The 24,908-nt window shown below is 43.1% G+C and overlaps 2 protein-coding genes across 3 annotated transcripts; one reads left to right on the forward strand and one right to left on the reverse strand.

Annotated features, from left to right (window-relative positions):
* The first annotated feature begins 48 nt into the window (after nt 1-48).
* Nucleotides 49-9,422, forward strand: chtf8 (CTF8, chromosome transmission fidelity factor 8 homolog). Its single transcript, XM_079682895.1, has 3 exons — nt 49-188; nt 1,451-1,574; nt 8,940-9,422. Exons 1-3 carry the CDS (start codon nt 169-171, stop codon nt 9,219-9,221), a joined length of 426 nt encoding a protein of 141 aa, XP_079539021.1. The 5' UTR covers nt 49-168; the 3' UTR covers nt 9,222-9,422.
* A 7,764-nt stretch (nt 9,423-17,186) lies between these two features.
* LOC307040238 (uncharacterized protein) lies at nt 17,187-24,104 on the reverse strand. 2 transcript variants are annotated; one of them, XR_013808454.1, is made up of 6 exons: nt 22,585-24,104; nt 21,597-22,222; nt 20,991-21,309; nt 20,481-20,535; nt 19,980-20,133; nt 17,187-17,790 (listed from the first exon to the last, which is right to left on the reverse strand). XR_013808454.1 is itself a non-coding variant. In XM_079682892.1 (5 exons), the coding sequence occupies exons 1-5, from the start codon at nt 21,605-21,607 to the stop codon at nt 17,664-17,666; spliced, it is 666 nt and encodes a 221-aa protein (XP_079539018.1). In that variant the 5' UTR covers nt 21,608-21,850; the 3' UTR covers nt 17,187-17,663. The 2 variants fall into 2 exon arrangements, 1 of the variants encoding a protein (XP_079539018.1); XM_079682892.1 differs by lacking the exon at nt 22,585-24,104 and having other exon boundaries at nt 21,597-21,850.
* Nucleotides 24,105-24,908: the final 804 nt, after the last annotated feature.

Below are 24,908 nucleotides of genomic sequence, written 5' to 3' on the forward strand. Positions count from 1 at the left end.
TGTAAACGTTTCTGTATAGACGGTTAATACACAGCGTTCTGAATGCTATTGTTGGTTTTTGTTCTCTTATAGTTACTGCTGTGTTGGGCACTTTTAATGCCTCGGTAACGTGTCGGTCTGTTTCATCCTGTTCGTGTTGCAGCACGGTGTCCGCTCTCTAACAGCACGATGGTTCAAATAGTCATAAGGTAAGATATACCGCATGTGTTCAGCCTAAAGGTTTATGTATACCGCCTGGAGGAGTCCCTGGGTGGAGGAAGTACTCAGGTAGTGTAGTACCAGAGTGTAGGAATACAAATAAAAGTCCTACACTGTTACTCAAGTAAAAGTACAAAAGTTTTATCATCAAAATTGAGTAAAAGTAGTCCTTGTGCAGATTTCAGAATAATATATATGATATGTTTTATAATGATTAAAGTGTTATCAGAGCTGGTAAAGGTGCAGCTAGTTTGAATGACTTTGTATTCTGCGGGGTAGCTTGTGAATTTACTCCAGGTGGAACTAAAGTCTGATTCAACACTTGATTATATTTCACATCATTCATCCACATCTATAAAGTAACTACATTTGTATTAAATAAAAGTACACTACTAACCTCTGATTTGTAGTGGAGTAGAAGTAAACAGTAGCAACACATTGAAATACTCAGTTCAAGTACACGTCTCTCAAAAGTATAAGTACAATAGTAAATGTACTTAGTTACTTTACACCACTGATCATTTGTAATACAAGAGTAAGGGCACTGTGAATGAGATATAGCACTCATAAACACAGGGACAAAACACTTCTTAGGGAACACGTTTATGGAAAATGTAGGGAGTGAACCAGAGTGATGTAATTAAGTATATTTACTAAGTACTTAGTTACTTTACTTTAGCACATTTATACTTCTATTTCACTACATCTCAGAGGGAAGCGTTGCACTTCCTATTGAGCAACATTTATGAGTGATTTTTAGATTAAAGTTTTGTAAAAGCTTCTTGTCCAGTGAAAACCGTGTACCTGTGTTTAACCCTGATAGGTGAAGGTGTTTGTCGTTTGTATTGACACAATTCTTCTCTTTCTCGCTGAAAAACATTTTGAATCCTCCTGGATCCGGTGGAAAATGCATCTTCACAAGCAACAGAACTACATACATATTAATATCATGCATTGCTGTAGATTTACCAGTATATAAATGAGTTGAACCGAACCTTAAAAACTCCTACAGCAGGAAGACTCAACATACACATGAATGCTGCAGAAATATTAATCACAAAGTAAATCACAGAGAAAGTTTTACTGCGCAATCACTACTTTTACTATTCATACTTTAAGTGAATTTGGATGATAATACTTACATACTTTTACTTATGTAGGGTTGATAATGCAGGACTCTAACATGTGGTGGAGGATATCTCCAGTCTCCAAGTCTTTCAGTTGATTTGAGGCTGTGTTGGTGCTCCTGCAGATCAAGTGTGGATGGCAGCAGTCCTGCTGAGTGGCTGCTGGTGGAGCTGCAGGGAGAGATGTTCTCCAGACACAACTCTGCTCTGGCAGGGAACGTGATGGGAGACCTGCTCTACACCATAGAGGTGAACACGGTACCTCACACTGCTGATATCAAAGGCAAACTTAGTTTTAGAGTTACAAATCAAATCTGGCTCATTCAACAATAATCATAATAATAATATATGATATTTGTATCATGTATATTCATAACTCTTTCTCCAGTGCTCAGAGACACCTACAAAGTTCATAAAGAAAGTAAAGAATGACATGCATAATGCGCTATCTGCAAAGATTATACAATGCTCTTGTTAAATTAATTGCCAACTAACATGTCTTCTCTCAGTTGCGACATTGTTTCACTCTCCACCTGCCTCCAGAAAGTATCTTGTCCCGTAAGGCTGCACGATATTGAAAAAAACTGACATTGCGATATATATATTTTTCCCCTGCGATATATATTGCATTTTTTTAAACTATATTTAACCGGATGAAGGATTTTAGTCACGGAGGTCTAGATCTTAACTGGTTGACTCATCATACCTTAAGTCATGATCTAACATGTCATGATAATGCATGTTGCTTACCCTCAAATAAGGGGGTTCATCTGTGAATGAAGAAGGGAAGAACCTTTTTGTATCCCAAATAGTTCCAGATGGCAGATGTTGCTCTTCTTTTTGGAAGTACATCTTAATTCTCGCCGGTATTGGCCTCCTGTGCCTCGCTAATTTTTTACCTGTGTTTTGATGGTCTGCAAACTAGCGGGGCGGGGCCTGCTGTGATCTGATCAAGAATGATTGTGATTGGTGGTTTGCTGTGCATGCAGAGCCTGCATGTCACTCACTCAAGCACCCCTGACATGAGAGCTGCGCAAGTTTTCCTTTTGTAGCAAGCAGCAAAATAATTGTAATATGACGTGTTTGAGTTCATTTACCTACTTAATATCGCCCTTAAAAAAAAAGGGAATAAAACCGCACGTCCCTGCGATGTGAATATCGCGCATGCGCATATCGCGTTTATAACGGTTATCGCCATGACACGATACAGTGTTTCCCCTAGGATGGAGTCATAGCAGCAGTGCTAAGGCACGTGGGCCCAGCATAATGTGAGCGCGGAGAATAAATCTACGCCGTCGCTTTTCTCCGGAATAAGGACAAGTTGTTCAATTTTTTCCCGGGCAACTGTCCTTCTGAGAGCGGGCCCTCTCCACGCCGTCACCACGGCAGACAAGATGGACGCCTCTCTCCCTCACACCAGAGGAGCCGGGAACTCAGTTGCAAGGCTCTGTGGCTGCGGGTTCAAGATCTCGGACACAGACACACACCAGGTCTGCTCGCCTGCCTCGGGCTGGAACACGCCCAGGATGCTGTCGATAACCCCGGCTCGTGCGGGCATTGCTCCCGCATGTCCCGAAAGAGCCTCCGCCGACGGCTAAAAACTAGCCTGGCGAGATGGGACCTCCTCACGTACTCTGATGCGCCGGATGGCTATCAGGACACGAGGACGTCCCCCGCTAAGATTGAACCCCGCACTGTGTCGGTCTGGGGTCCATCAACGGCGGCAGCTGCAGAACCGGAGTCCCACCCTGTATCAGGCTGGTACTCGGTAGCGGCTAGGGACGTGAGAGTGGGACCCCACGCTATACCAAGCTGGGCCCCCCGGCTGGGCCCCACCATTGCCACACTCGCGATAGATACCCCGGAGTCAGAAGAGGTGGAGAACGAAGAGGATACCTCTGAGTTCCTGCTCTCTGACTCGGATGTGCAGGAGGAAAGTCTCTTCACACCATCAGCTCCAGCTGACATGCCGGGAGCGATGGCTGCTCTGCCGGACGATAGCACACCAGCTTCGCCCTGTCTGAGCGTGGACCTGCAGGCTGTGTTCCAACGTGCTGCATCCAGGCTAGACATCTCATGGCCCGAGATGGCCAAGGAGACCTCTAGGTCCCGCTACGAGGGGAAAAATGTGCCCCAAGCAGCGAGGAGAAAGAGGCAACTCCTGCCGGTTTTTCCAGAGTTGCTGGATGAGGTCTCGGTCTCCTGGAGAGACCGTCCCTACAGTAACAAGGCCCCAATCCAGGGTGCCTCCTCCCTGGACTGTGAATGTATGGAGAGGCTCGGCCTGCTCCGCATACCGCCAATGGAACCGCTGGTGGCAGCTCATCTCCTCCCGAGGATGGCGTCTGCACCGAGCTGGAACCCTACGCTGCCGGTGAAGGCGGACCGACTGCAGTCCACGCTGGCGGATCGAGCCTACAAGGCCGCAGCGTTGTCCGCCAGGGCCCTCAACATCTCCTCGCTGCTAACTGCCTACCAGGCAGAGCTCTGCGGGGTTCTGGCGAGCGGGTCTGGGCCAGCCTTATGGGACGAGATCGCAGCGGCAACGGACATTTGCCTCCGGGTACAACGCTGCACGGTCCAGGCCACGGGCAAGATCATGGGCATAATGGTGGTGCAGGAGAGAGCCAGGTGGCTCGACCTGACCAGCCTCCCAGACCGGGAAAAGGAGGATGTGATGGACATGCCTATCGTTCCCGAGGGCATTTTCGGCTCTGCTCTGGTCTCACTACAGCGGAGACGGGAGTCGAAAAGGAGAGAAGACGAGGCCCTACACCTCTGTCTTCCTCGGAGGGTCCGGCCGCCACCTACGACGGTCTCACGGCAGCCCCCGGCCCGAAATGACCCTCACCCTGCTCGGTGTATGATACTGAGGCAGCTGAGGCAGCAGCCCGACCCGAGTCCCCAGCCCAGGCAGGAGACGGGGGCGAGCTGGCCGAGCAGATCTCCGGTTCCGGCAGCAGCCACGCAGGCGCAACCGACCCAGATCCTCAGCCACCTGACGGGAAGGAAGAAGCAAGCAACCTGACGGCCTCCTCTCCTCCCCTCTGTGACAGAGCTGCGTTCTCCGGCTCCAGATGTGTTCCTGCCTCGAGAGATGCCTCAACGCCATCCTCAAGTGCACAAATACACATGTCTGTCAAATATTGTTGTGTTATTTTCTGTATAAACCATTTCCGCTGACGCATCCAGGCTAAAACTGAGGGCGCAGCTCAAAAAAATGAAAGAAAAAACAATAAAACCAATAAATAGTCCGCCTATTGTTCCCCTTTTGCGAGCAGCTACGGCATCTCTCAAAAGGCGGACATTAGAACGGGTCTGTGAAGGCACTTTCGCCACGCGCATGCGTAGTGGCGACAGGAGTTTTCAAGCCACTGCCACTGAGCGCATTCGCAGTGGCGTCAGGGGTTTTCAAGCCGCCTTTGTCACGTGCAGACGCAGTGACGACTGGGGCTGTGGAGCCTCCACTGTCACGTGCAAATGCAGTGTCAGCTGGGGCTCTGAAGCCACCACTATAACGAGCAAGCGCGGTGGCGGCTGGTGCTGTGAAGCCTCCACTATCACGTGCAAAACGCAGTGGCGGCTGGTACTGTGAAGCCTCCACCATCACGTGCTCTCGCAGTGACGGCTGAGGTTGTTAAAAACACCGCCACCACTCGCATGCGCATTGTCGGTGAGGATTGTCGAATTAAGGTACTACCGTGCTCAGACACTAAAGGACCCCAAGAACGCGACAAAATTGAGACTCTGAGGGTGGGAGACATGTCATCTCTGCTGACTCTAAAGAGAAATCAGTAGGAGATGTTCACAATGTCTGCCGGGGACTTTCTCGAGACAGTGACACGAGGCTACGGCCTCCGACCCAATGTCACCCCCCCCTCCTCCCTCGCTCTCGGGCATTCTGTACTCACAGGCCCGGAGAGAGTCAACCCGTTCTCGGAGAGAGGAGATTCTCTCACCTATAGAAAACAAGGCTATATCTGTGATACCCGTCGAACAAAGTCAGAGCGGCTCTCATTCCAAGTATTTCCCCGTTTTCAAACGAAGAGGGAACGGAACTCGGCCAATATTGAGATTGTTGAGCTCCAAGCAGATATCTTAAAAGATACGGCTTCAAAATGCTCACTCACACATCTTTAATATGTCTCGTGCGACAAGAAGGATGACTGGCTCAAATCAGTCAACCTGGGAGATGCATGTTTACACACTCCAGCATATTACCCACACAGGGAATATCTTTGACTTACATCTCAGGGTGTCCCTTACAAGTGCGGACTGCTTCTCTTTGGTCTGTTCTCAGTCCAGGAGGGTTTTGTACGATGTACGGAAGCCGCGATAACCCCGTTAAGACAACAGGGTATTCGCCTGGCAACCTACCTGTGCGACTGGTTGCTTCTCGCACAGTCAAAACAGGGGGTTATTACACAGACAAATGTCCCCGTAATACACCTGCTCGACCTGAGTTTCATCATAAACACAGAAGGAAGCATGTTGTTCCCAGCCCAGACTGTACTTCCCCCGAGGGAGTTTCAGCACTGGACAGCTGCCCTCAGACTGAACCCCGCGCGTCAGGGCGCGCGGAGAGTAGTGGTCACTATGAGATGCGTAAAATGGCACTGCGCGGTCGCCTCCTCTCCTCGAGAGTGAGACATGCACCAGTTGTGACGAACCTCGGGACAGCCCTGCTGCCCAGAGGCGTATCACCATATGCAGACTGGACTTCACATCAAATGGTTGTGAGTCAGCTGTGGGTGTGTCGCGTCTGAGCCGCGATAGATCTGTTCGCATTAAAAAAGTTATGCTCATTATCAGCTGTTCTTTCAATGCGCGGTCTAATATGCACCGTTGGGCGTAGGCGTACTCGCGCATGTTTGACCTCCGGTTCCCCCGCGCGCATTCCCACCCCTGGCTCTGAGAACCCATCTCTGACCAGAGTGAGAGAACAGAACCACGCATTGATCCTGATAGTTCCGCACTGACCTGTAATGTACTGGCAGGTGGGGATTTATCAGTGGCTGTGAGGTCAGCCATGACAGCCCCCCCCCCCCTCCCCCCCCCAGGGACATTCTGTCCGGGGCGGGGGGGATGATGTTTTCGCCCACACCCGGGGTGTCTCATCCTATGGACCTGACCCGTAGGTGGTGCAATCTGAATACAGTGAGTCTCCCGAGGGGCTACGAGCACTGCTCAGAGTGCGAAACTTTCATCCACTGTGTCTCGTTATGACTGAAAGTGGAAGATGGGGAGGAATGATGTCCTTAAAAGAGGACACACCTCTTTTCAATGTCCCGTGGATTGATTCTATCATTTCCACAGGACCTAATTGGAAGCACAGGATTTTCCAGGTCACTAGTGTCCTTATGGGACTTGACAGTGGTTTCAGATGGGCTCACTCGTACCTCATTTGAGCCTCTGGGAGAAGCTGTCATGAAGCATCTGTCACTAAAGACAGTGCAATCACTGGCTCTGGCATCCGCCAAGCGAGTCAGTGACTTAATGCGCTATCTGTGCATCCTCCACGCACCTAGTTCGTCCCAGGGCAAACTAGAGTGTTGCTGAGGCCCAATCCTACCTTTATCCTAAGGTGGTTGGTTCAGATACCCCAATTGACATTGAGGCAATTTTCTTCGCCGCTGTCCCCCCCCGGGGAACAGCAGTTGAATTTGCTATGTCTAGCCCGTGCTTATGCACTTATGTAGACAGATCAAGGGAGTTTTGTGTCATAATGACCAACTCTTTGTATCCTGGGCAAACCCTTACAGGGATAGGCACGTTACTAGGCGACGGTTCTCCCACCGAATGGTAGAGACCATTGCTTTGGCCTATACGAGTCGGAAATTGCGGGCACCTTCGGGTTGCGTGCTCTTTAGACTCGGGGTCTGGCTACACCCTGGGCTGTTTGCTCAAGGGTGTTTCCATCCAAGATATTTGTGTAGCGACGGGCTGGTCCTCGCCGCTCACTTTTGTCTGCCTTTACAGGCTAGACGTCTCTGCTCCCAGTGTGGCCCGAGCAGTGCTGGGCGCCCCGCTGAGTCAGAGCTCTACCTGTTAGGTTCTGGTTGGTTTGTTGATTTTCGAGATAAGCTCGTCTGGCAATACGGGAGTTACGATTTCCCATAGTGAGACATCGAACGGAGTGTTATGAATGAGAACTATAGGGTACTTACGTAACCCCAGTTCTCAGAGTAACATGAAGTGAGATGTCTCACCAGACGGCCCTCCTTGCTATGGTGAAGCGAGAAGAGGTGCTTATTTTGAATGACGCATGCGTCGTGGCGCATCCCATAGTGAGACATCTCACTTCATGTTACTCTGAGAACTGGGGTTACGTAAGTAACCTATAGTTTTCTATACAGCGGACTACAACATGGATGTTTAATAAGAACGAGGGACTACTGTAAACTCATCTAGAGACTCTGCACCGTGCTCTGATGCTGTTGTTTTATGGTTTATGAACGTGGACAACAGAGAAACATGTTTTTCACAACCAAAGTTGGAATTGAAATAAAAAAGGAAAGTGAAACTTATGCTCGTCACCCTCTCCCTCCGGTCCACATTAATACAAATGATCCCAATACGTATGATTGTATGAAGTAAAGATCTTAAAATCAATAGAAATGTATTTATTATAAACGTTAGTCCTTAACATCTATCACTGTGTATATCACCATTCAAACATATTTTAAAAGTTGAACAAACCCCACACAGCTCAGTGAAATGTTGACTTTATTTGATCATTTCAGTAAAAACTAACGTTCATATTTGTCTTTTTGATTATAATACTAATGAACGTTCAAAACAAAGCACTTTGGCAACTTACCACCTAAGTTTTAAAATGCTTGATAAGCGCCGTAACTTTCATGATATAATTTCTCGGTCATAATCGTTTGTTTCCGTGAACGGCCGACTGTTGTGTGACGGCAAATGCTGCGGCTGCAAGGCATTGTGGGGCAGCATTTTCTCCTCTCCTTTCGTCAAGGGAGGTCCAGTGGTTCCTAAGCTAAAGGAGGTTATAAAGGAAGTTTGAAACCTCCTTTCCTATCATCTAGAGAATTCGAACGGCACTTATCATGGCTGCCACTGAGGGACTTCCGGGTCATTTCACTCCGTTATGAAGGTTCCTAAGCTAAATGGACTATTCGACTTCAGCCATGGTATCCAGTTCCCTCGATACGTTCCTGAGCAGAAATAGACTTGACTGCTAGGTCAAATTATGCCATGTTGGGTCTTTACATTTTAAGGGAAGTCTTTTGAATTTGATGATTACAAATGTGTGAGAACCCTGTTTGAAGATCTAAGTTGTAATTTTTACTCTAATAAATAACCACATGCGTTAATAATTTACAGTAAATAAAACAACAAACTAGTTTCTCTTTTTTTATTTATAGTCATTTTCTCTCAGGCCCAACCTTGAAATATACAAGGAGATTGTAGTGCTTGTCTTTTTTCAAGCATATATTGCAAACACTTATCTCAGCTTATCCATTATGAAGTTTGGATGCATTTGTGTTTCTTCTGTGATGTTCAACTGAATTTATTATTATCACGTTATCACTAAAAGTTGAAACTAGTCCTGGCTCTTAATGCTGCTGTCTTTCTTCCTCCCTCCACCAGGGGGTGCCAGTGCTAATTGTAGGGCACCATATTCTTTATGGGAAGCAGGTGAAACTGGAAAAACCCTTTGCTGTACTCACCAAGCATTCCAGCCATTTGCAGGACAGCCAGGGTTGCCGGGACAGTGACAATGAAAACAATGATGTCCCACAGTTACCCATGGAAACCAAACAGCCAGGAGCCCCCTCCACCTCCTACTGCGTGACCGCGCTCATCAAACGGAAGCTGATCTTCAAGACGCGGCCCAAACCCATCATCACCAACGTCCCCAAGAAGCTCTAGTGGGACTGCAGCGCCTCCTCACGGGGTCAGAGGTCACCTGATCCATCTGACCGTCAGGTCATTGCCTTCTGATATCATGCAGTGTGATTACATATGTGTTTTTGTACAACTGATCCATCCTGTAAACCTTTAAACCAGAACTGGTTCCAACGAGAGACTTTAATGACGCCTCTATCCAGTATGAATAAATATTGTATTATATATGTTGTATTATATTCCTTACATTTGTATAAAACTGATATTAGACCAATACTGACTCACTGACTATATATAGGATCCGATGATAACAGGGTGTCCGCGGGGTCTTAAAAAGTATTAAAAGTTGATCAATCAATTTAGCGAAAATTAAGGCTATTAAAAAGTATTAAAAAGTATTAAACAGGATTTTCCAAGGTATTAAGAAGGTTCACAGCAACGACAACATGAAACACCCTTTAATTTACTGAAACGACATGTCGGGAAACCCCACAAGGCGGCCCCATGCATAGCGCGCCGTAAAATGCTGCTTATTATTTTAAGTTTCGTTGCCTTGCTCCGCTCTGTGTGTGGGGAGGGGGGGAATAAACGGCTACGGTAACGGGTCCCAAGGTGGGTAGACCGGCATACGCAACGCTCTGGGGGTCCAACGGCTCCGTGTGTGCCCTATATGATCATTTTCTGATAACGATGAAAGAGCCCGCCTCCCTCTCCCCACGTCTCCTGCTGCTGCTGGCCTGTCAGAAGAGGGGGAGAAAAAGAGAGGCAGGCACCGTTTATTAAATATTATTATATTATTATACAGAGAACAGAGTCGTTATCAATTTGTTTTAAAGCTCAATAAATAACAAAGAAGACCTCTGACCGGCACTTTCCTAATTTTGTACGGAAGATTTAAACTTTAACGGACATGTTGACCGGCGGAACATTTTTTTTACGGAAACTGCCGCACGGTCCCCTCGTTCCTTGGAAGAGGCGGAGAGGTGGGTGTTTTTCATCTGCTGGTGGACTACCTGAGAGATACAGCAGGAGAACACGCCGTCCACCGCGGAGAATAAACAGAAGGGCAACCATGGCAACCATGCTCCGGTGTCTCCTTTGCTGCGTTTGGTGTATTTCGGGCGGCAGCAGCGCCACTTACAGGCCTGACATATGTACTACATCGTTTCCAGCATTTCCAGCGGTCTAGTGTGAACGGACACGTTAATGAATCGAATGCGTGTGAACGGAAGCCTTTTTTGCGCGAGCGTATGCGTTTTACCGTGTGGGGCCGGGGTCTAAGCCAAACTATATCCGGTCACAGAGATCTGCTATTTTAAAGTAAAGTCAACACAAATAGACCCTAAATATAGTCTATATTAAGAACGAGAAAAGTCTTAACATATATATCCTTTTTTGTAAACATATGACAAATGTGTGAGGGTGATGACGTCAGAGCATCGTCTTATGTGCCAGGGCTTAGCCCCGGACAGCCCCAGCCCAATTTAACCCCTGGGTATTTGTGAGGGAGCTCCTATATGGCATTACCCCGCTGAAGCTCACCAAAGTTTAACATATTTCATAGTTCAAAGTTTTGTCAATTGTTTTGTTTATTGGTCAAATACTGGTTTCTAATGTTTTCTGAGGAGTTTTACTGGGATGAAAGAGCACAGAGTCTACAGAAGCAAAAAAGCAGCATACTGCATTAAACCTGACCTTCACAGAGAGGTTGAAGTTCATGTGGAAAGGAGGCTTCAGTAGTCTGTCTGCACTCTGTTTAGTTTTACTATCTTACAATCAATATAGTAAATGTGAGGTAAAGTGTGTTGCCAATGTAACCGGTTAGAACTCAAAGTTGCGATGAGGTCTTAAAATGTATGGAAAGGGTCTTAAAAAAGGTCTTAAAAGGTATTAAATTTGACTTCAGGATTCCTGCATATACCCTGGATAATCTCAGAGCTGACCTTTAAAATGCACACTTAATAAATGTCATGTTTTTTTTAATGTTAAACCACATATTTGCTACCTTCAGATTAAGTCCAAGACAGCCAGACACAGAGCTGGCCATATAGTCACACTCTGAATATGATGTTATGATAAAAATCATAGTTAATGACATTAAGAATAATAAGAGCAGATGTGGGAGATGTACTCAGATGGAAGTAACTAGTACATTTACTCAAGTACTGTACTTAAGTACAATTTGGGGATTCTTGTACTTTACTTGAGTATTTCAATTTGTAATACTTTGTAATTCTACTCAACCACAATACAGAGGTAAATGGTGTACTTTTACTCCACTACATGTATTTAATCCCTTTAGTTACTTTACAGATGTGGATGAATGATGTGAAATATAATCAAGTGTTAAATCAGACTTTAGTTCCACCTGGAGTAAATTCACAAGCTACCCTGCCGTATACAAAGTCATTCAAACTAGCTGCACCTTTACCAGCTTTGATAACACTTTAATTGTTAGCAGAGTAAGCATAACTTCATTGCTGTTTAGCATCCAAATAAGCGAAGGAATAACGAAGCATCATGCACAGTGGCATTTCATTCAACGGGCCCTCCCATTTTTTTCTTTTACATTTATTTATAGAAGGACCATGCATACAAAAACATTAATCTCAGCAAAGAGAAGAGATGCAATATGCCAGATTATAGCTAATAGCTCATTTCCATCTGTGGTCCTCAGACAGGTTCATAACAATCAATAAAAATAATAACATTGCATGATCTCTATCAGTCAAACAATTTTAAAACCTGATTTAAGGACTGCTCAATCAATTAATACATAGTACACTTACATGATATCGGTCACTCAAATAATTACAAAGCCTGATTTAAATACAGGTTACGAACATAATACTTAGTACACTTCAAATACACTTAAATAAAAAAAAAATCTAAGATATGACAATACAGTTCAAATAAAATAAAAAAAATAAACTCAGATTACATTGTAATTAATGTTGGCATGACTGGTTGCTTAATATCATTTTTTTTGCACCATGGGAAAACGAGTTAAAATCAGTACAGGTTTTAAGTTCAACTGGAAGAGTATTCCAGTGCTTGATGGCCGTAAACGAAAATGCTGATTGTCCAAAGGCATTGGAGGCGTGGCTTTATTTATACCCATCATTGAACTTTAACCTGGTTCACTATTGGCTTTCAGTCATGCACAACAAATAACAAACAAATTGGTAACACATTTACCTGAATGTTAACACCCCCACTTGATATCACATGTGTGGTCTTTTAACAAATAAAAACATTACAGTATAAGGTTATCTACCTTACAGAAATTGCAACTCTAATTTACAGGCATTATTACTCTCCAAACATAAACTTTGCAAAATTAATCAACTTGAACTTTGGTGCAGCTTTTGTCATAACATCTGCCACCATTTGGTCTGTTGGACAATAAATCAGATTTATTTGTCCCCCTTCCACAGTTGACCTCAGAAAATGATACTTAATGTCAATATGCTTGGATCTCTGTCTGTTAACAGGATTCTTTGCCAACGCTATTGTGCCCTGGTTGTCTTCGTAAATCGTAGGTAGTGTATATTCACATTTGTCAATGCCCTCTAGTAGTTGTATTAAGTACATACACTCCTGCATAGTAGCTGCTAAAGCCATATACTCGGCTTCACAAGTTGATAAAGCGACAGTTTGCTGCTTTTTGGTTTTCCAGGACACCAGTGGCCCGCTCTCATTAAGGTCAACACAATAACCTAGATCAGCAGCCCAATCTGCATCGCTGTATGCTTGTAAGCCTCGTTTTTCACTCTTACATTTCCGGTAACACAGTTCCCTGTCGATTATACCTTTCAAATATCTCAGTACATGTTGTACAGTAGGCCATTGCTCTTCTGTCGGCTCAGAAAAATACTGGAACAGTTTACTGACAACAAAACTCAAATCAGGCCTCGTGCACACAGCTAGGTAGATCAGGCTACCTACTGCTTCTCTGTACATTCTAACATCCTTCATCGGTACAGCATCATCTAAGTAGTTCAGCTTTTGCTCACAAGGTGTCGCTCTTGGTTTACAATCCTGCATGTTAAACCTTTCAAGTATTTTGTTCACATATTTTTTCTGTGACATCTTTACACATGAATCAGTTTGATCAAAACCAATGCCCAGGACATTTTTTAGTTTCCCCAAGTCTTTCATCCTGAATTTAGCTGTGAGCATCTCTTTAACAACTTTCAATGCATTGTTATCACTAGCTGGAATGATTATGTCATCAACCCATATTATCATTATCACTTTCTGCCAGACTGTTTGAGCCCATATAGTGACTTTTCTAGCTTGTACACCAACGTTTCACCTTTACTTGATTTGACCTCAAAACCCTCTGGCTGTTCCATGTATATCTCACAGTCTATTGGTGCATGTAGGTAAGCAGTTTTGACATCCATTTGGAGTGTTAATGCTTTTTGCATTAACACTCTGATACTGGTGAGGTTAGCGGTAGGTGAAAATGTCTCATCATAGTTTTCACCCCTCTTCTGACAGTATCCCTTGGCTACACATCGTGCCTTGTATCTTTCGGATCCATCAACATTGGTTTTGATATCATACACCCATTTACCCCCCACTGCTTTCTCACCTTGAGGTAAGTTGGTCAGGAGAAATGTGTCATTCTCTTTTAGTGATTGCATTTCCTCATCCATTGCAATAACCCATTGTTTTGACTCAGATGAAGTTACAGCTTCCCTAAATGTTAAAGGGATATTGCACATTAATCTGTAACAATAGTCAATATTTGTCAGTTGCTGATCCTCACTTTCCTTACCACATACACTGCCACATAAGTAAGCTGGCTTCTTCCTCACTCTTGAAGGATAACGTCTAAGCTCACTGTTGTCGTCTTCTGTCTCTGTTACCACAGGTATAGATACTGGACTAACGCTAGTATCACGCTTGATTTGGCCAGATTTGTTCTGTACCTGGCTCAAAGTCATCATCAGAGACGGTTTCTGTTTGTGTTAATCTTTCTGAATTGGTCTTGGACACAAACTTCACAAGTCTAAATTTTTGCACTTTTCCACTGTGAGGGAAATAGACCATTACATTGCATTTAGCTGACGCTTTTATCCAAAGCGACTTACAATAAGTGCGTTCGACCAACAAAGTACAAACTTGAAGAAAACAGAATCATATAAGTACATCAGGTTTCATAGAGCTAAAACATTTCAAGTGCTACTCAACTGGCTTTAGATAAGCCATTCCTTTATTAGTATACAAGTGCTTTTTTAATAGTTCTATCGCTAGACCATGTAGGCTGGAATATTTTTGTCATCCTACAAAAATTCCCTCTTCACACCTTGAGTCCAGTTTCTTTTTGTCTTGCTTATAGGCATAGCACACTGACCCAAACTTGTGCATTATGGACAGGTTAGGCCGTCTACCTGTCAGCATAAAGCAAGGTGTCTGTTTTGTGCGGTTGTTAAAGCATCTATTCCTTACTACAGCTGCTGTGTGTACTGCATGGGGCCACATACTTTTTGGCATCTCATTTTCTATAAGCATGCACCTGGCCATGTCAAAAAGTGCGCCAATTCCTCTCAGCAGTGCCATTTTGATGTGGGCAATACGGTGCTGACTTTTCATGTCTAATCGTATTACTGCATAGTAATGCTTGGTAATGTTTCCCTGTGAACTCTGTGCCCAGTGGCGGCGCTAGGGGGTGGCTACCCCGGATGTTTTCTGAAAAAAGCCCCGGATGCTTCACTTTTTTTTGAAAACGTCTTGGGAGTAATGTGCAGTACCGGAGTCCACCAGAGTGACAGCCACTGCGGGACATTAGCCTGCGCACTGCGTAGCCTTCCTCGAAGAAGAAGTGGTCCTTCCTAGTGGGTTATTGCCAGCGCCATTTGGGGCCCTTCACACTTCTCTTATTTTTCATTTCCTCGCTCCTCACTCTCACCGGAAGTTGATTTGTCTGCGCCATCTTAGCGTCCCAATGGCCTTATTTTTGCCGGAGAACCGAGGATCGAGGAGCGAGGAGCGAGAATGGAGGAGCGATAACCGAGGAACCATCAGACCATCCTCCGACGAAATCCTCAGACAATCGCCCAGCCCCTTACTGTATCGCTCACTGATTGGATGATGCAGTGCATGCACTGATCAATCAATCAATGTCAATCAATGTTTATTTATATAGCCCAATATCACAAATGTTACATTTGTCTCCGTGGACTTCACAGTTTGTACAGAATATCAGTATGACAATACGACACCCTCTGTCCTTAGACCCTCACATCGTACAAGGAAAAACTTCCAGAGAAAACCCACAGTTTAAAGGGAAACATGGGAGAAACCTCAGGGAGAGCAACAGAGGAGGGATCCCTCTCCCAGGACGGACAGACGTGCAATAGATGCCGTGTGTAAATTGAAAAGATAATACATTTGCAACATAGGTAGTCCAAATGTTTGGAAATGCATGTGTGTATAATAGGAAGATGAATCCACGAGGATATCCATCCAGGACTTATGATCCAGGACCACAGCCACGACTCAAGATCCAGGACTCGCGATCCATGACACAGGACCGCAGGATCATCCATGACTCCGGATCCCGGCGTATATAGACACCAAAAAGAAAGAAATTTGGGGAAGCTGGGTTAATCGGAACATGAGAGTACACAGGTATAGACAGAGAGAAGGAAGAAGTAAGATACCCCCCGACAAACTAAGCCTATATCAGCAAAACTAGGGGCTGAATCTAATCAGCCCTAACTATAAGCTTTATCAAAAAGGAAGGTCTTAAGCGCACTCTTAAAACGGATAGGGTGTCTGCCGCCCGAACACAAACTGGAAGCTGATTCCACAAAAGTGGAGCTTGATAAGAAAAGGCTCTGGCTCCCATTGTACTTTTAGAGACTCTAGGAACAACCAACAACCCTGCATTCTTGGAACGCAATGCCCTAGTAGGACAATAGGGTATAATGAGTTCTTTAAGGTAAGATGGCGCCTGCCCATTAAGGGCTTTGTAGGCGAGAAGAAGAATTTTTAATTCTATCCTGTGTTCTATAGGGAGCCAGTGTAAGGCAGCCAGAACAGGAGTAATCTGGTCCCTTTTCCTAACTCTGGTTAGTACACAAGCTGCAGCATTTTGAATCAGCTGAAGCGACTTGACTGACTTCTTGGTACACCCTGATAATAAGGAGTTACAATAATCCAGCCTTGAAGTAACAAATGCATGGACTAGTTTCTCTGCATCGTTTTGAGGCAAGATATGCCTGATTTTTGCAATGTTACGTAGATGGAAGTACACTGTAAAAAAAAAATCCGTTGAAAAACGGACAAAGTGCTGGTAATTTGCTGCCAGGACATTGTCCGTTATTCTACAGACACTTCCGTCAACCCTTTAACGGATATTTCTGTAGATTAACAAGACTTTGTCTGTACCATATACGGACACTTCTGTCAACCTTATAACGGATATTTCTGTAGATTAACAAGACTTTGTCCGTAATATTTACGGACACTTCTGTTAATCCTAATACGGACAATTCCGTATTTTAACAGTCCTTAGTATGTACTATTTACAGACACTTCCGTTAATCCCAATATCTTTTTTTTTAAATCTTGGGATAAAAAATATATATATATCCTAATACTAAATAAATAACAATCATTACACTTTCAAGCAAACTGAATAAAGCACAATATATAGAAATTGAACAAAATGTATACCATTTTTTCCATACAAGTGCATTTATTTCCTTTTTGCTAATGTATAAAGTGCATTTAATGATGAAATGAAAAAACTGAACTTTTCTCCCACTGCTGTTGCACCCTACTGGCTCACCTGTCAGTGAGGAAGGAGGAGCCCCCTCCAGGAGGATGTAGCGACTCCGTCCTACACCTCCCACTCAACATTCCCCGCTGACAGGCACTGCCCCAACCTGTAGGAGAACATGCAGTGACAAATATCACCCTCCCAACTTCCCTCCCCCCGAACATGGGGGATTTGAACCCAAAGAATCTGTGGTGGTGGGCAATAATTTTACCCCTCGCTACCTGAGTGCCATACAAATGTTTTTTTTTTAAGACATTTCCATACAATTGTAAAACCCTAACATGAACATACATTCAAGTATGTAAAATAACAGCAACAATAACCTTTTTCTTAACACCATGATGTTAGAGGTCGGGCTGTGTGTACATGTGCGCCTCAAGATCAAATTAGTAGTTATAAATTCCTCCCAATGTTTGCCACTGCTGTTGCACCCTACTGGCTCACCTGTCAGTGAGGAAGGAGGAGCCCCCTCCAAGAGGATGTAGCAACTCCGTTCTACACCTCCCACTCAACATTCCCCGCTGACAGGCGCTGCCCCAACCTGTAGGAGAACATGCAGTGACAAATTTAAAAAAAGTAAACTTTTTTTTTTTTTAAGTGTGTGTGTGTTGGTATGTTTAGTCCAAAAGTCCAGTCCAAAAAGTTCGGTTTTGAGCTTTGAGGAAAGCTCACATGTGCCAGTCAAATTCCTTCAGCTCAGTCACGAGCTTCGACAGTTTTGGAGGAATGTGATGCTGTTTCTTCCCCTTCATCTCAGCCTTGGACCCTCGGTCAGGATTCATTCCAAAGAAAACTCTAAGGAAACAGAAATATGTTTAGCTGCACATGCAACTAAATGAATGAAACTGAACTAAAGAGTAACATGCAGACAAAGCTGAGATACTACTTGTAGTGTGGCTCTACAGGAGTGGAGCCGTCTAAAATAGCATACATTTGTTTTCTCCACCATGCCCGTGTGTGTGTTTCCATCTACAGCTAATGTTGCAAAATACTACTACTACAATAACACTTTGCTCCTGTAAGCTGAGCAACTCAGACAACGTGCTGTTAAAGTCTGCTCATCACCAACATACTATACTGGAAATCTCAGCATAACCCGTGCACCTGTGACTTGTGTGGATATACTGTACGTGCAATGAACGATCTCAGGGCACCGTTAACTCAGTGCATGAGTAGCACAGCTAGTAGTAGTCGCTAGTAGTCACGAGTGCTGAAAGAAGTTGTGACGATTGATAACAAACTTTTAATCTGAAATGTATGTCTAAAATTAATGAACAATGAGTAATGGTCTATTTTGTGACAAAAAAATATATAATTTACATGAGCCGTCAAAAATGGCCGGCGAGTCTGTTGTAAACAGTGCTGTCCGGGAAGATTGTTTCAATGACAGTGGGACCTCTTTCTGGTCCCTCTGAACCCGTTCTGGATCACCACTCCTCGGTGGTGGTAATAGGTTTGCATTTGAGAATACAAACATTATGCACCTTTACAATATGAATTAACAAAACTATTATTTTGTGCTGACAAACTAGGCTATATAGTGTATTTAGTGACTTTTCCTGTCATAATCACCACTGTGACATAGCCTACAGCAGCCTACTGTAGCAGCCTCTATATTTTATATGTAAAATGTCTTGGTATTTGCTACATTTATCGTGGAGTTGTGTGTTTGTTAAACATACATATACAATTTAGAGGTGACAGTGTGCGGTGTTATAGTTTGTTAAATGCACAGGTGAACATTTGACAGGAGGAGTTACTAAATCCACAATGGTTTTGGTTATTGGCTACATACTATAGGTGGATCATGTTTGTTTGTATTCTCATAATGCAGACCAATTCACATAATCACGATAGGCGAGTTGTGATCCAGTGCACAAAGACGGAGGTCCAGATTTCATTGCAGCAGCTTTACAGGCAACCAAGGTAAAGAGGGTTGATTTATTTGCATCGATTATGATTGTACACAGTCTATATACATTTTAGTCACAAAATAGATAACATAGTTGCTCAATTTTGATTTCACACATACAACCACTGCATTAAAACTGCATCTAAATTTGCTACTTTCAATATCGCAGTCTACTTGTCAGATTTCAGTCAATCTTAAGTGTGACACAACCACTAAGCTCATCTGCAACAAGAGCACAGGCGTCAAACGTTGAGTGGAGTGGTAACTGTGACACTCGGTGCAAATGTACACGTTACACAACAAGTATTAACATTGGGGCATGAATCCTGGTATGGATTTTGTTATATTAGTCACAAAAGCAGCTCACATAGAATAGCCTAAATGTGTGTCTTTGGTTAAAGAGATAGCTCAGAGATAGTTGTTAGGAATATTGTACATGTTTTCCCAATCACCCAGTGTCAGAGCCTAATAAATGCCAAATGCCTTAGGACAGACCTTTTCTATGTACTTGGTGTAGTCTGAAGTTATATGAAAGAGCATGGGCCTTCAACAGGAAGCTGCAAAATGTGCTGCCTGTGTTATAGGAACATTTATTAAGTATTGAGGGTTTAAGTGATTATATGTTTGATAATACACATTAACATGAAACAAACAATAGAAAAGATCATGTGTAAGCAAACAAACTTTACACAACACTGGTGATAGTGCTGTCAAACAGGTCTATGAACTCTATGAAAAAGTTGAATCTGCAATACAATTTTAGGCAGTATTTGGGTCCCTGGTTCATCTCTCTCAGCTAAGGGGTCCTTGGACTGAACAACATTGAAGACCCCTGTCAAAGAGCAATGAATATCTTGGCTCGATTGTAGAGTGTCAATGGGATCAAAACATATAATATATATTATATTTAATAATCATGATCCCATAAGCATCCTGGAATTGAGCACAACTATGCTAGTAATCTAAGGGACGATGAGTGGATACCTTTTTACATGCTTTGTCTGGTGGGAAGCCCTCAGTCTCAGAATTTGAATACCCCAGCTTATACATTTCAAAACAATGAGCTGCTTACCTTTGCATGAATTCCAGGGTAAGAGACATCTCCTTTGGATATTCAATGTTGCAGACATAAAACAAGCAGAAAGCATAGCTCAGGGCCACAATGGGGGAGGTGATGTGGTCATTCACAACTTCCTGATCAACAGCAATCTGGAATAGATGGTCACCTTAAACATAGATCACAAAAACAATATGTATTAGTAATTAAAAAAAATAATAACGTACACACGTGCCAAATCTTCCATACTCAGCCCAAACACAGGTTATGGTAAGAACAAGCAACAAATACTTTGAAAAGGTATTCTGCATTTAGTTTGTCAGACTTTACATACAAGTGTACTTAAATTTAAAGATTTTGGCCCTAATCAACATAGTTCTGAGCACCATTTACAAAACAAAATCAACCAACTCTATACCTTTTCATCACAACAAATCGTCTCATCAGTAAACCTAAGAACAAATGGAGAACATATCTCCAAGCTTGCTGGGATGCAAAAATGATTCAACTACAAACCTCTGATTAGGATGCATGGGGTACAGGGGAGGCTGAGTTCAGCATCTGCGGAGTACTGTTTTCGAAAAATAAAACAACAAAGATACACATATGAATGTGTTGATTTTATGTTTCCAATGTACGCAAACACACAGTCAGGCAGGCAAATAGACCATCTGCCAGCGTCTGTATCAGAGGCAACCATAGACAATAATGTTAATAGTAGTTATAAAAAAATATTGTTTACACAAACATAATCGATTAATGTTAGGATCAGAATCCTTTTCGGTCAGGGGGGGAAAGTCTGTCCTTACAAGACCTTGTTCTATTAGGGGACAGCATTTGGTCCTCCAAGACAGAGGAGCTCTGCCGGGATGGAAGTGTATAATTATATGAGGGATTTTCTCCTGGTCGGGAAAATAAATCAAGGATTTTACTGATTTCCTTTTATCTTCGTTTCCAGGAGAGATGGTTTACCAATTTCGATATTATCAGCAGCGCAAAGTGGGGTTTAAAATCCATAAAATGTACCTCATTTTTGCAGAAAAGGTGATCAGGGTTTTCCTTGAAGTATCTCACAATGCCACAGATCAGCTGTACTGGACCTTCACCCATCTTCATCCCTTTGGTGTCAAGGAAGTTGTTGATGCCCGGTTCTTTTTTGGAAAGCTCCTGTGCCAGCTTGTTTTGTAACGAAAAGCCAAGGAGTCTAGATGCATGATCAAACAGGTGAGCAGCTTCAAAAAGAAATGGCCACTCTTCCTTTAGGACCTTTACATTGGTTCCGTCGTTGATGGTTTCACGCTGGATGGGATATGTTTCAGCCATCAGTTTTCGAAACAGATGACTCCTAAAGATATGAGGCAACAGTTAATCAAACTAATAAATTCAATCAATAATAAAACAAATGATCAATATAAATACAGATAAATCAATTTCGGGTGAAAATAGCTGATATACAAGCGCACAACGAGTCCCATTGTGAACTTGTAGATCAGTTATTTTTTGTTAGTTATACAAAACCAATTTGAATTGATATACCAAAAATAAATCAAACTCAAATATTAGCCTCTCAATTACTCAATCAAAAAGTAATCCATACATACACAAGAACATAATGGATGGTTGGAGCCCTACCTGAGGATCATGGGTTTTGAAGGCACTTTTCAATTCATTTCGTTTTGACAGCAGTTCTGCTCTACTCTCAGTTCCCTTTACAGCAACATCCCACTCCACACATCCATAACGATCGGAATTTCTTGACTTTTTCTTCCGCTGAACTTCACCCTCTCCACCCTCTGCTCGCCTCTTTCCTGGGGTTGATGTTCTCTTAATATTTTCAACTCTGTTTTCTAGCTGGGTAAAGAGAGGACCACAACCACCTTTTGCAAACGGCATATTTCCAAAGGGCTCTGTCTGTTTGAAAGACAGAGGATATTGTCCTACAATGTTCTTGGCGATTTCCATCAGCTTGGATCTACCAGGTCTTCCAGGGTGTTTATGGAGGTAATCATCAACAATGATCTGAACCATCTGTAGTCTTTCTTTCGACTTTACCCATTTCTTTTCACCCAACACATCCATGAGCTTTGAGGGCATTTTGTGCCATGGTATGGAATATGGCTCACAGGATGGGGAGTGGGCAGATGGGGTATGGGCAGGTGGTGCTTCAGGTGGTGTTGGGGACAGATCATCACTCTGTGGCAGAGGTGTAGATGTAGGGCCAGGGCCAGGGCTTCTGAACTGTGGTGCAGCTTGTGAATCTATGGATGACATACCCCATAAATTAACCACATCACCAATGCTACTAATTAATTAATACACTGGTTTTCAATGTCCGTTGGAGACCACCAGGGGTACAAATGGACCCTTAAGGGTCTGTGAATTTGTACAGACAGTATACAGGGTTGGGCAATATATTGATATATCATATGAGATTATTGAATAGGATTTTGGGTATCATATTGTGATACCTGTTGTGTTTTCCTGATTTTAAAGAATGAACTGAACTTACCCAACTGTTAACATTACATAGTCATAAATACATAATGGTGATATTTGATTTTGTCGGTGTTGTCCACCCCTCAGTACTGTGCAGATTAGGGTTACAAATAAAAAAACTTACCTCCTTGGAAAGCCTTAACGAGTCTTCTGCACTGAATGAGTGGCAGAGTGTCCTGAATGTCCGGGGCATCCACAAGGATCAGGTCATCTTCACATTGAACTCCTAATTCCACCAGTCTAGCCATGAGTGCATCCATCTTATCACTACTGAGCGATGGTATGGCTTTCTTAACCACATCTTTCACAAGCTCCATGTTGGCATGTGTTTAAGAGGAATGAGCAACCTCGCACCTCTCTGGTAAGAAGAAAGTGGATAATAATCATTAAGTTTGTCCAGATTTTGGCAGCTGTATTGACCGCAGTGTTTGGGGGGAAAACACTGTGCCAATGGAAGCTAACGGGAAGCTAACGTTAGCCCGCGTCCTTTTGCAATACTACTTTTAATCCAGATGTAACCACAACATAACACACACACCTTCAAATGTCAACGAAGCCTATCGAATATATATTAGTCGATATGATACTATTATAGCTGTATTGACCGCAGTGTTTGGGCGGAAAACACTGTACCAATGGAAGCTAACGGGAAGCTAACGTTAGCCCGCGGCCTTTTGCAATACTACTTTTAATCCAAATGTAACCACAACATAACACACACACACCTTCAAATGTCAACGAAGCCTATCGAATATATATTAGTCGATATGATACTATTATAGCTGTATTGACCGCAGTGTTTGGGGGGAAAACACTGTACCAATGGAAGCTAACGGGAAGCTAACGTTAGCCCGCGGCCTTTTGCAATACTACTTTTAATCCAAATGTAACCACAACATAACACACACACCTTCAAATGTCAACGAAGCCTATCGAATATATATTAGTCGATATGATACTATTATAGCTGTATTGACCGCAGTGTTTGGGGGGAAAACATTGTGCCAATGGAAGCTAACATTAGCCCGCTGCCTTTTACAATACTACTTTTAATCCAAATGTAACCACAACATAACACACACACCTTCAAATGTCAACAAAGCCTATCGAATATATATTAGTCGATATGATATTATTATAGCTGTATTGACCGCGGTGTTTGGGGGGAAAACACTGTGCCAATGGAAGCTAACGTTAGCCAGGTTGGAAAGATACTAATAAAACAACAACACACAAACCTGCGAAAATAAACTAACCATAAATACAAACTTTACCTATCAATTCAATGAACTGGCCAACTTTTGCACGGGGGGATACTGCTTAAGGACTATATTCTAACTGGGGCCAGTTAGAAGAGAGTTACCTGCCAGACGTACACGTAATAAAACAAATATTTAACATTAACACAAATGTTATGTTTACCATAAATGTCCTTTTTGATTAAGAAATGAGGTTCCATTCCCAAATTAAACACAATGAACCAACCTACCGAGCAGACTTTCAGGTTCACTTTCAGTGCGGGATTCCTGTAATGGCGGCCACAGATATTTTTTACCGTGCAAAAGCACCCACAATGCAATGCGCAACCAGTGTTGCCAGATTCTGTGAGGGACACAAACAAGCCACAAGGTCTAGAGAAAATAAGCCCAAAAGAAGTTAAGTGGGCCACATGAGCACTTTAAACCTATACAGCAACTATTAGAAAATAGCAGATCACAACGTGCCGCGACGCGACGCGTTGTGAGCTTGTAGACCTGCTATTTTCAAATAAAATCTTGGGGGAAACTTATAATAAGCAGACCTGGCAACGCTGTTTTCAACGGCAAAAGTAATGTAAAAGTCGATTACAGTACTTAAACAGTAAAATTTTACACCACATTGGCCATCATTTTACGGATTTTTCTTAGAGTGTAGGCAGTCCTTGAAATTGATTTTATGTGGGTGTTAAAGGATAAATCCTGATCAAATATAACACAAAGATTCCTTACAGTCTCACTGGAGGCCAAATTAATGCCATCCATAGTTAGTATATCTTTAGATAATTTGTTTCGTAGATTTTTCGGGCCAAGTACAATAACTTCAGTTTTGGTCGTGTTTAACATCAACAAATTGAAGGTCATCCAAGTTTTTAAGTCCTTGAGGCAGTGTTGAATTTTATTTAGATGATTAATTTCATCAGGCTTGATTGATAAATATAGCTGAGTATCATCCGCATAACAATGAAAGTTTACAGAATGATTCCTTATAATATTGCCTTACGGAAGCATATATAGTGTGAACAAAATAGGTCCAAGCACTGAGCCCTGTGGCACTCCATGGCTAACTTTGGTTTGCATGGAAGATTCATCGTTGACACGTACAAACTGAGAGCGTTCAGATAGATAGGACCTAAACCAGCCTAAAGCAGTTCCCTGTATGCCAACTAAGTGCTCTAGTCTTTGCAATAGG

The sequence above is a fragment of the Notothenia rossii genome, assembly GCF_949606895.1.
Source record: "Notothenia rossii genome assembly, chromosome: 5".
Taxonomy (NCBI): domain Eukaryota; kingdom Metazoa; phylum Chordata; class Actinopteri; order Perciformes; family Nototheniidae; genus Notothenia; species Notothenia rossii.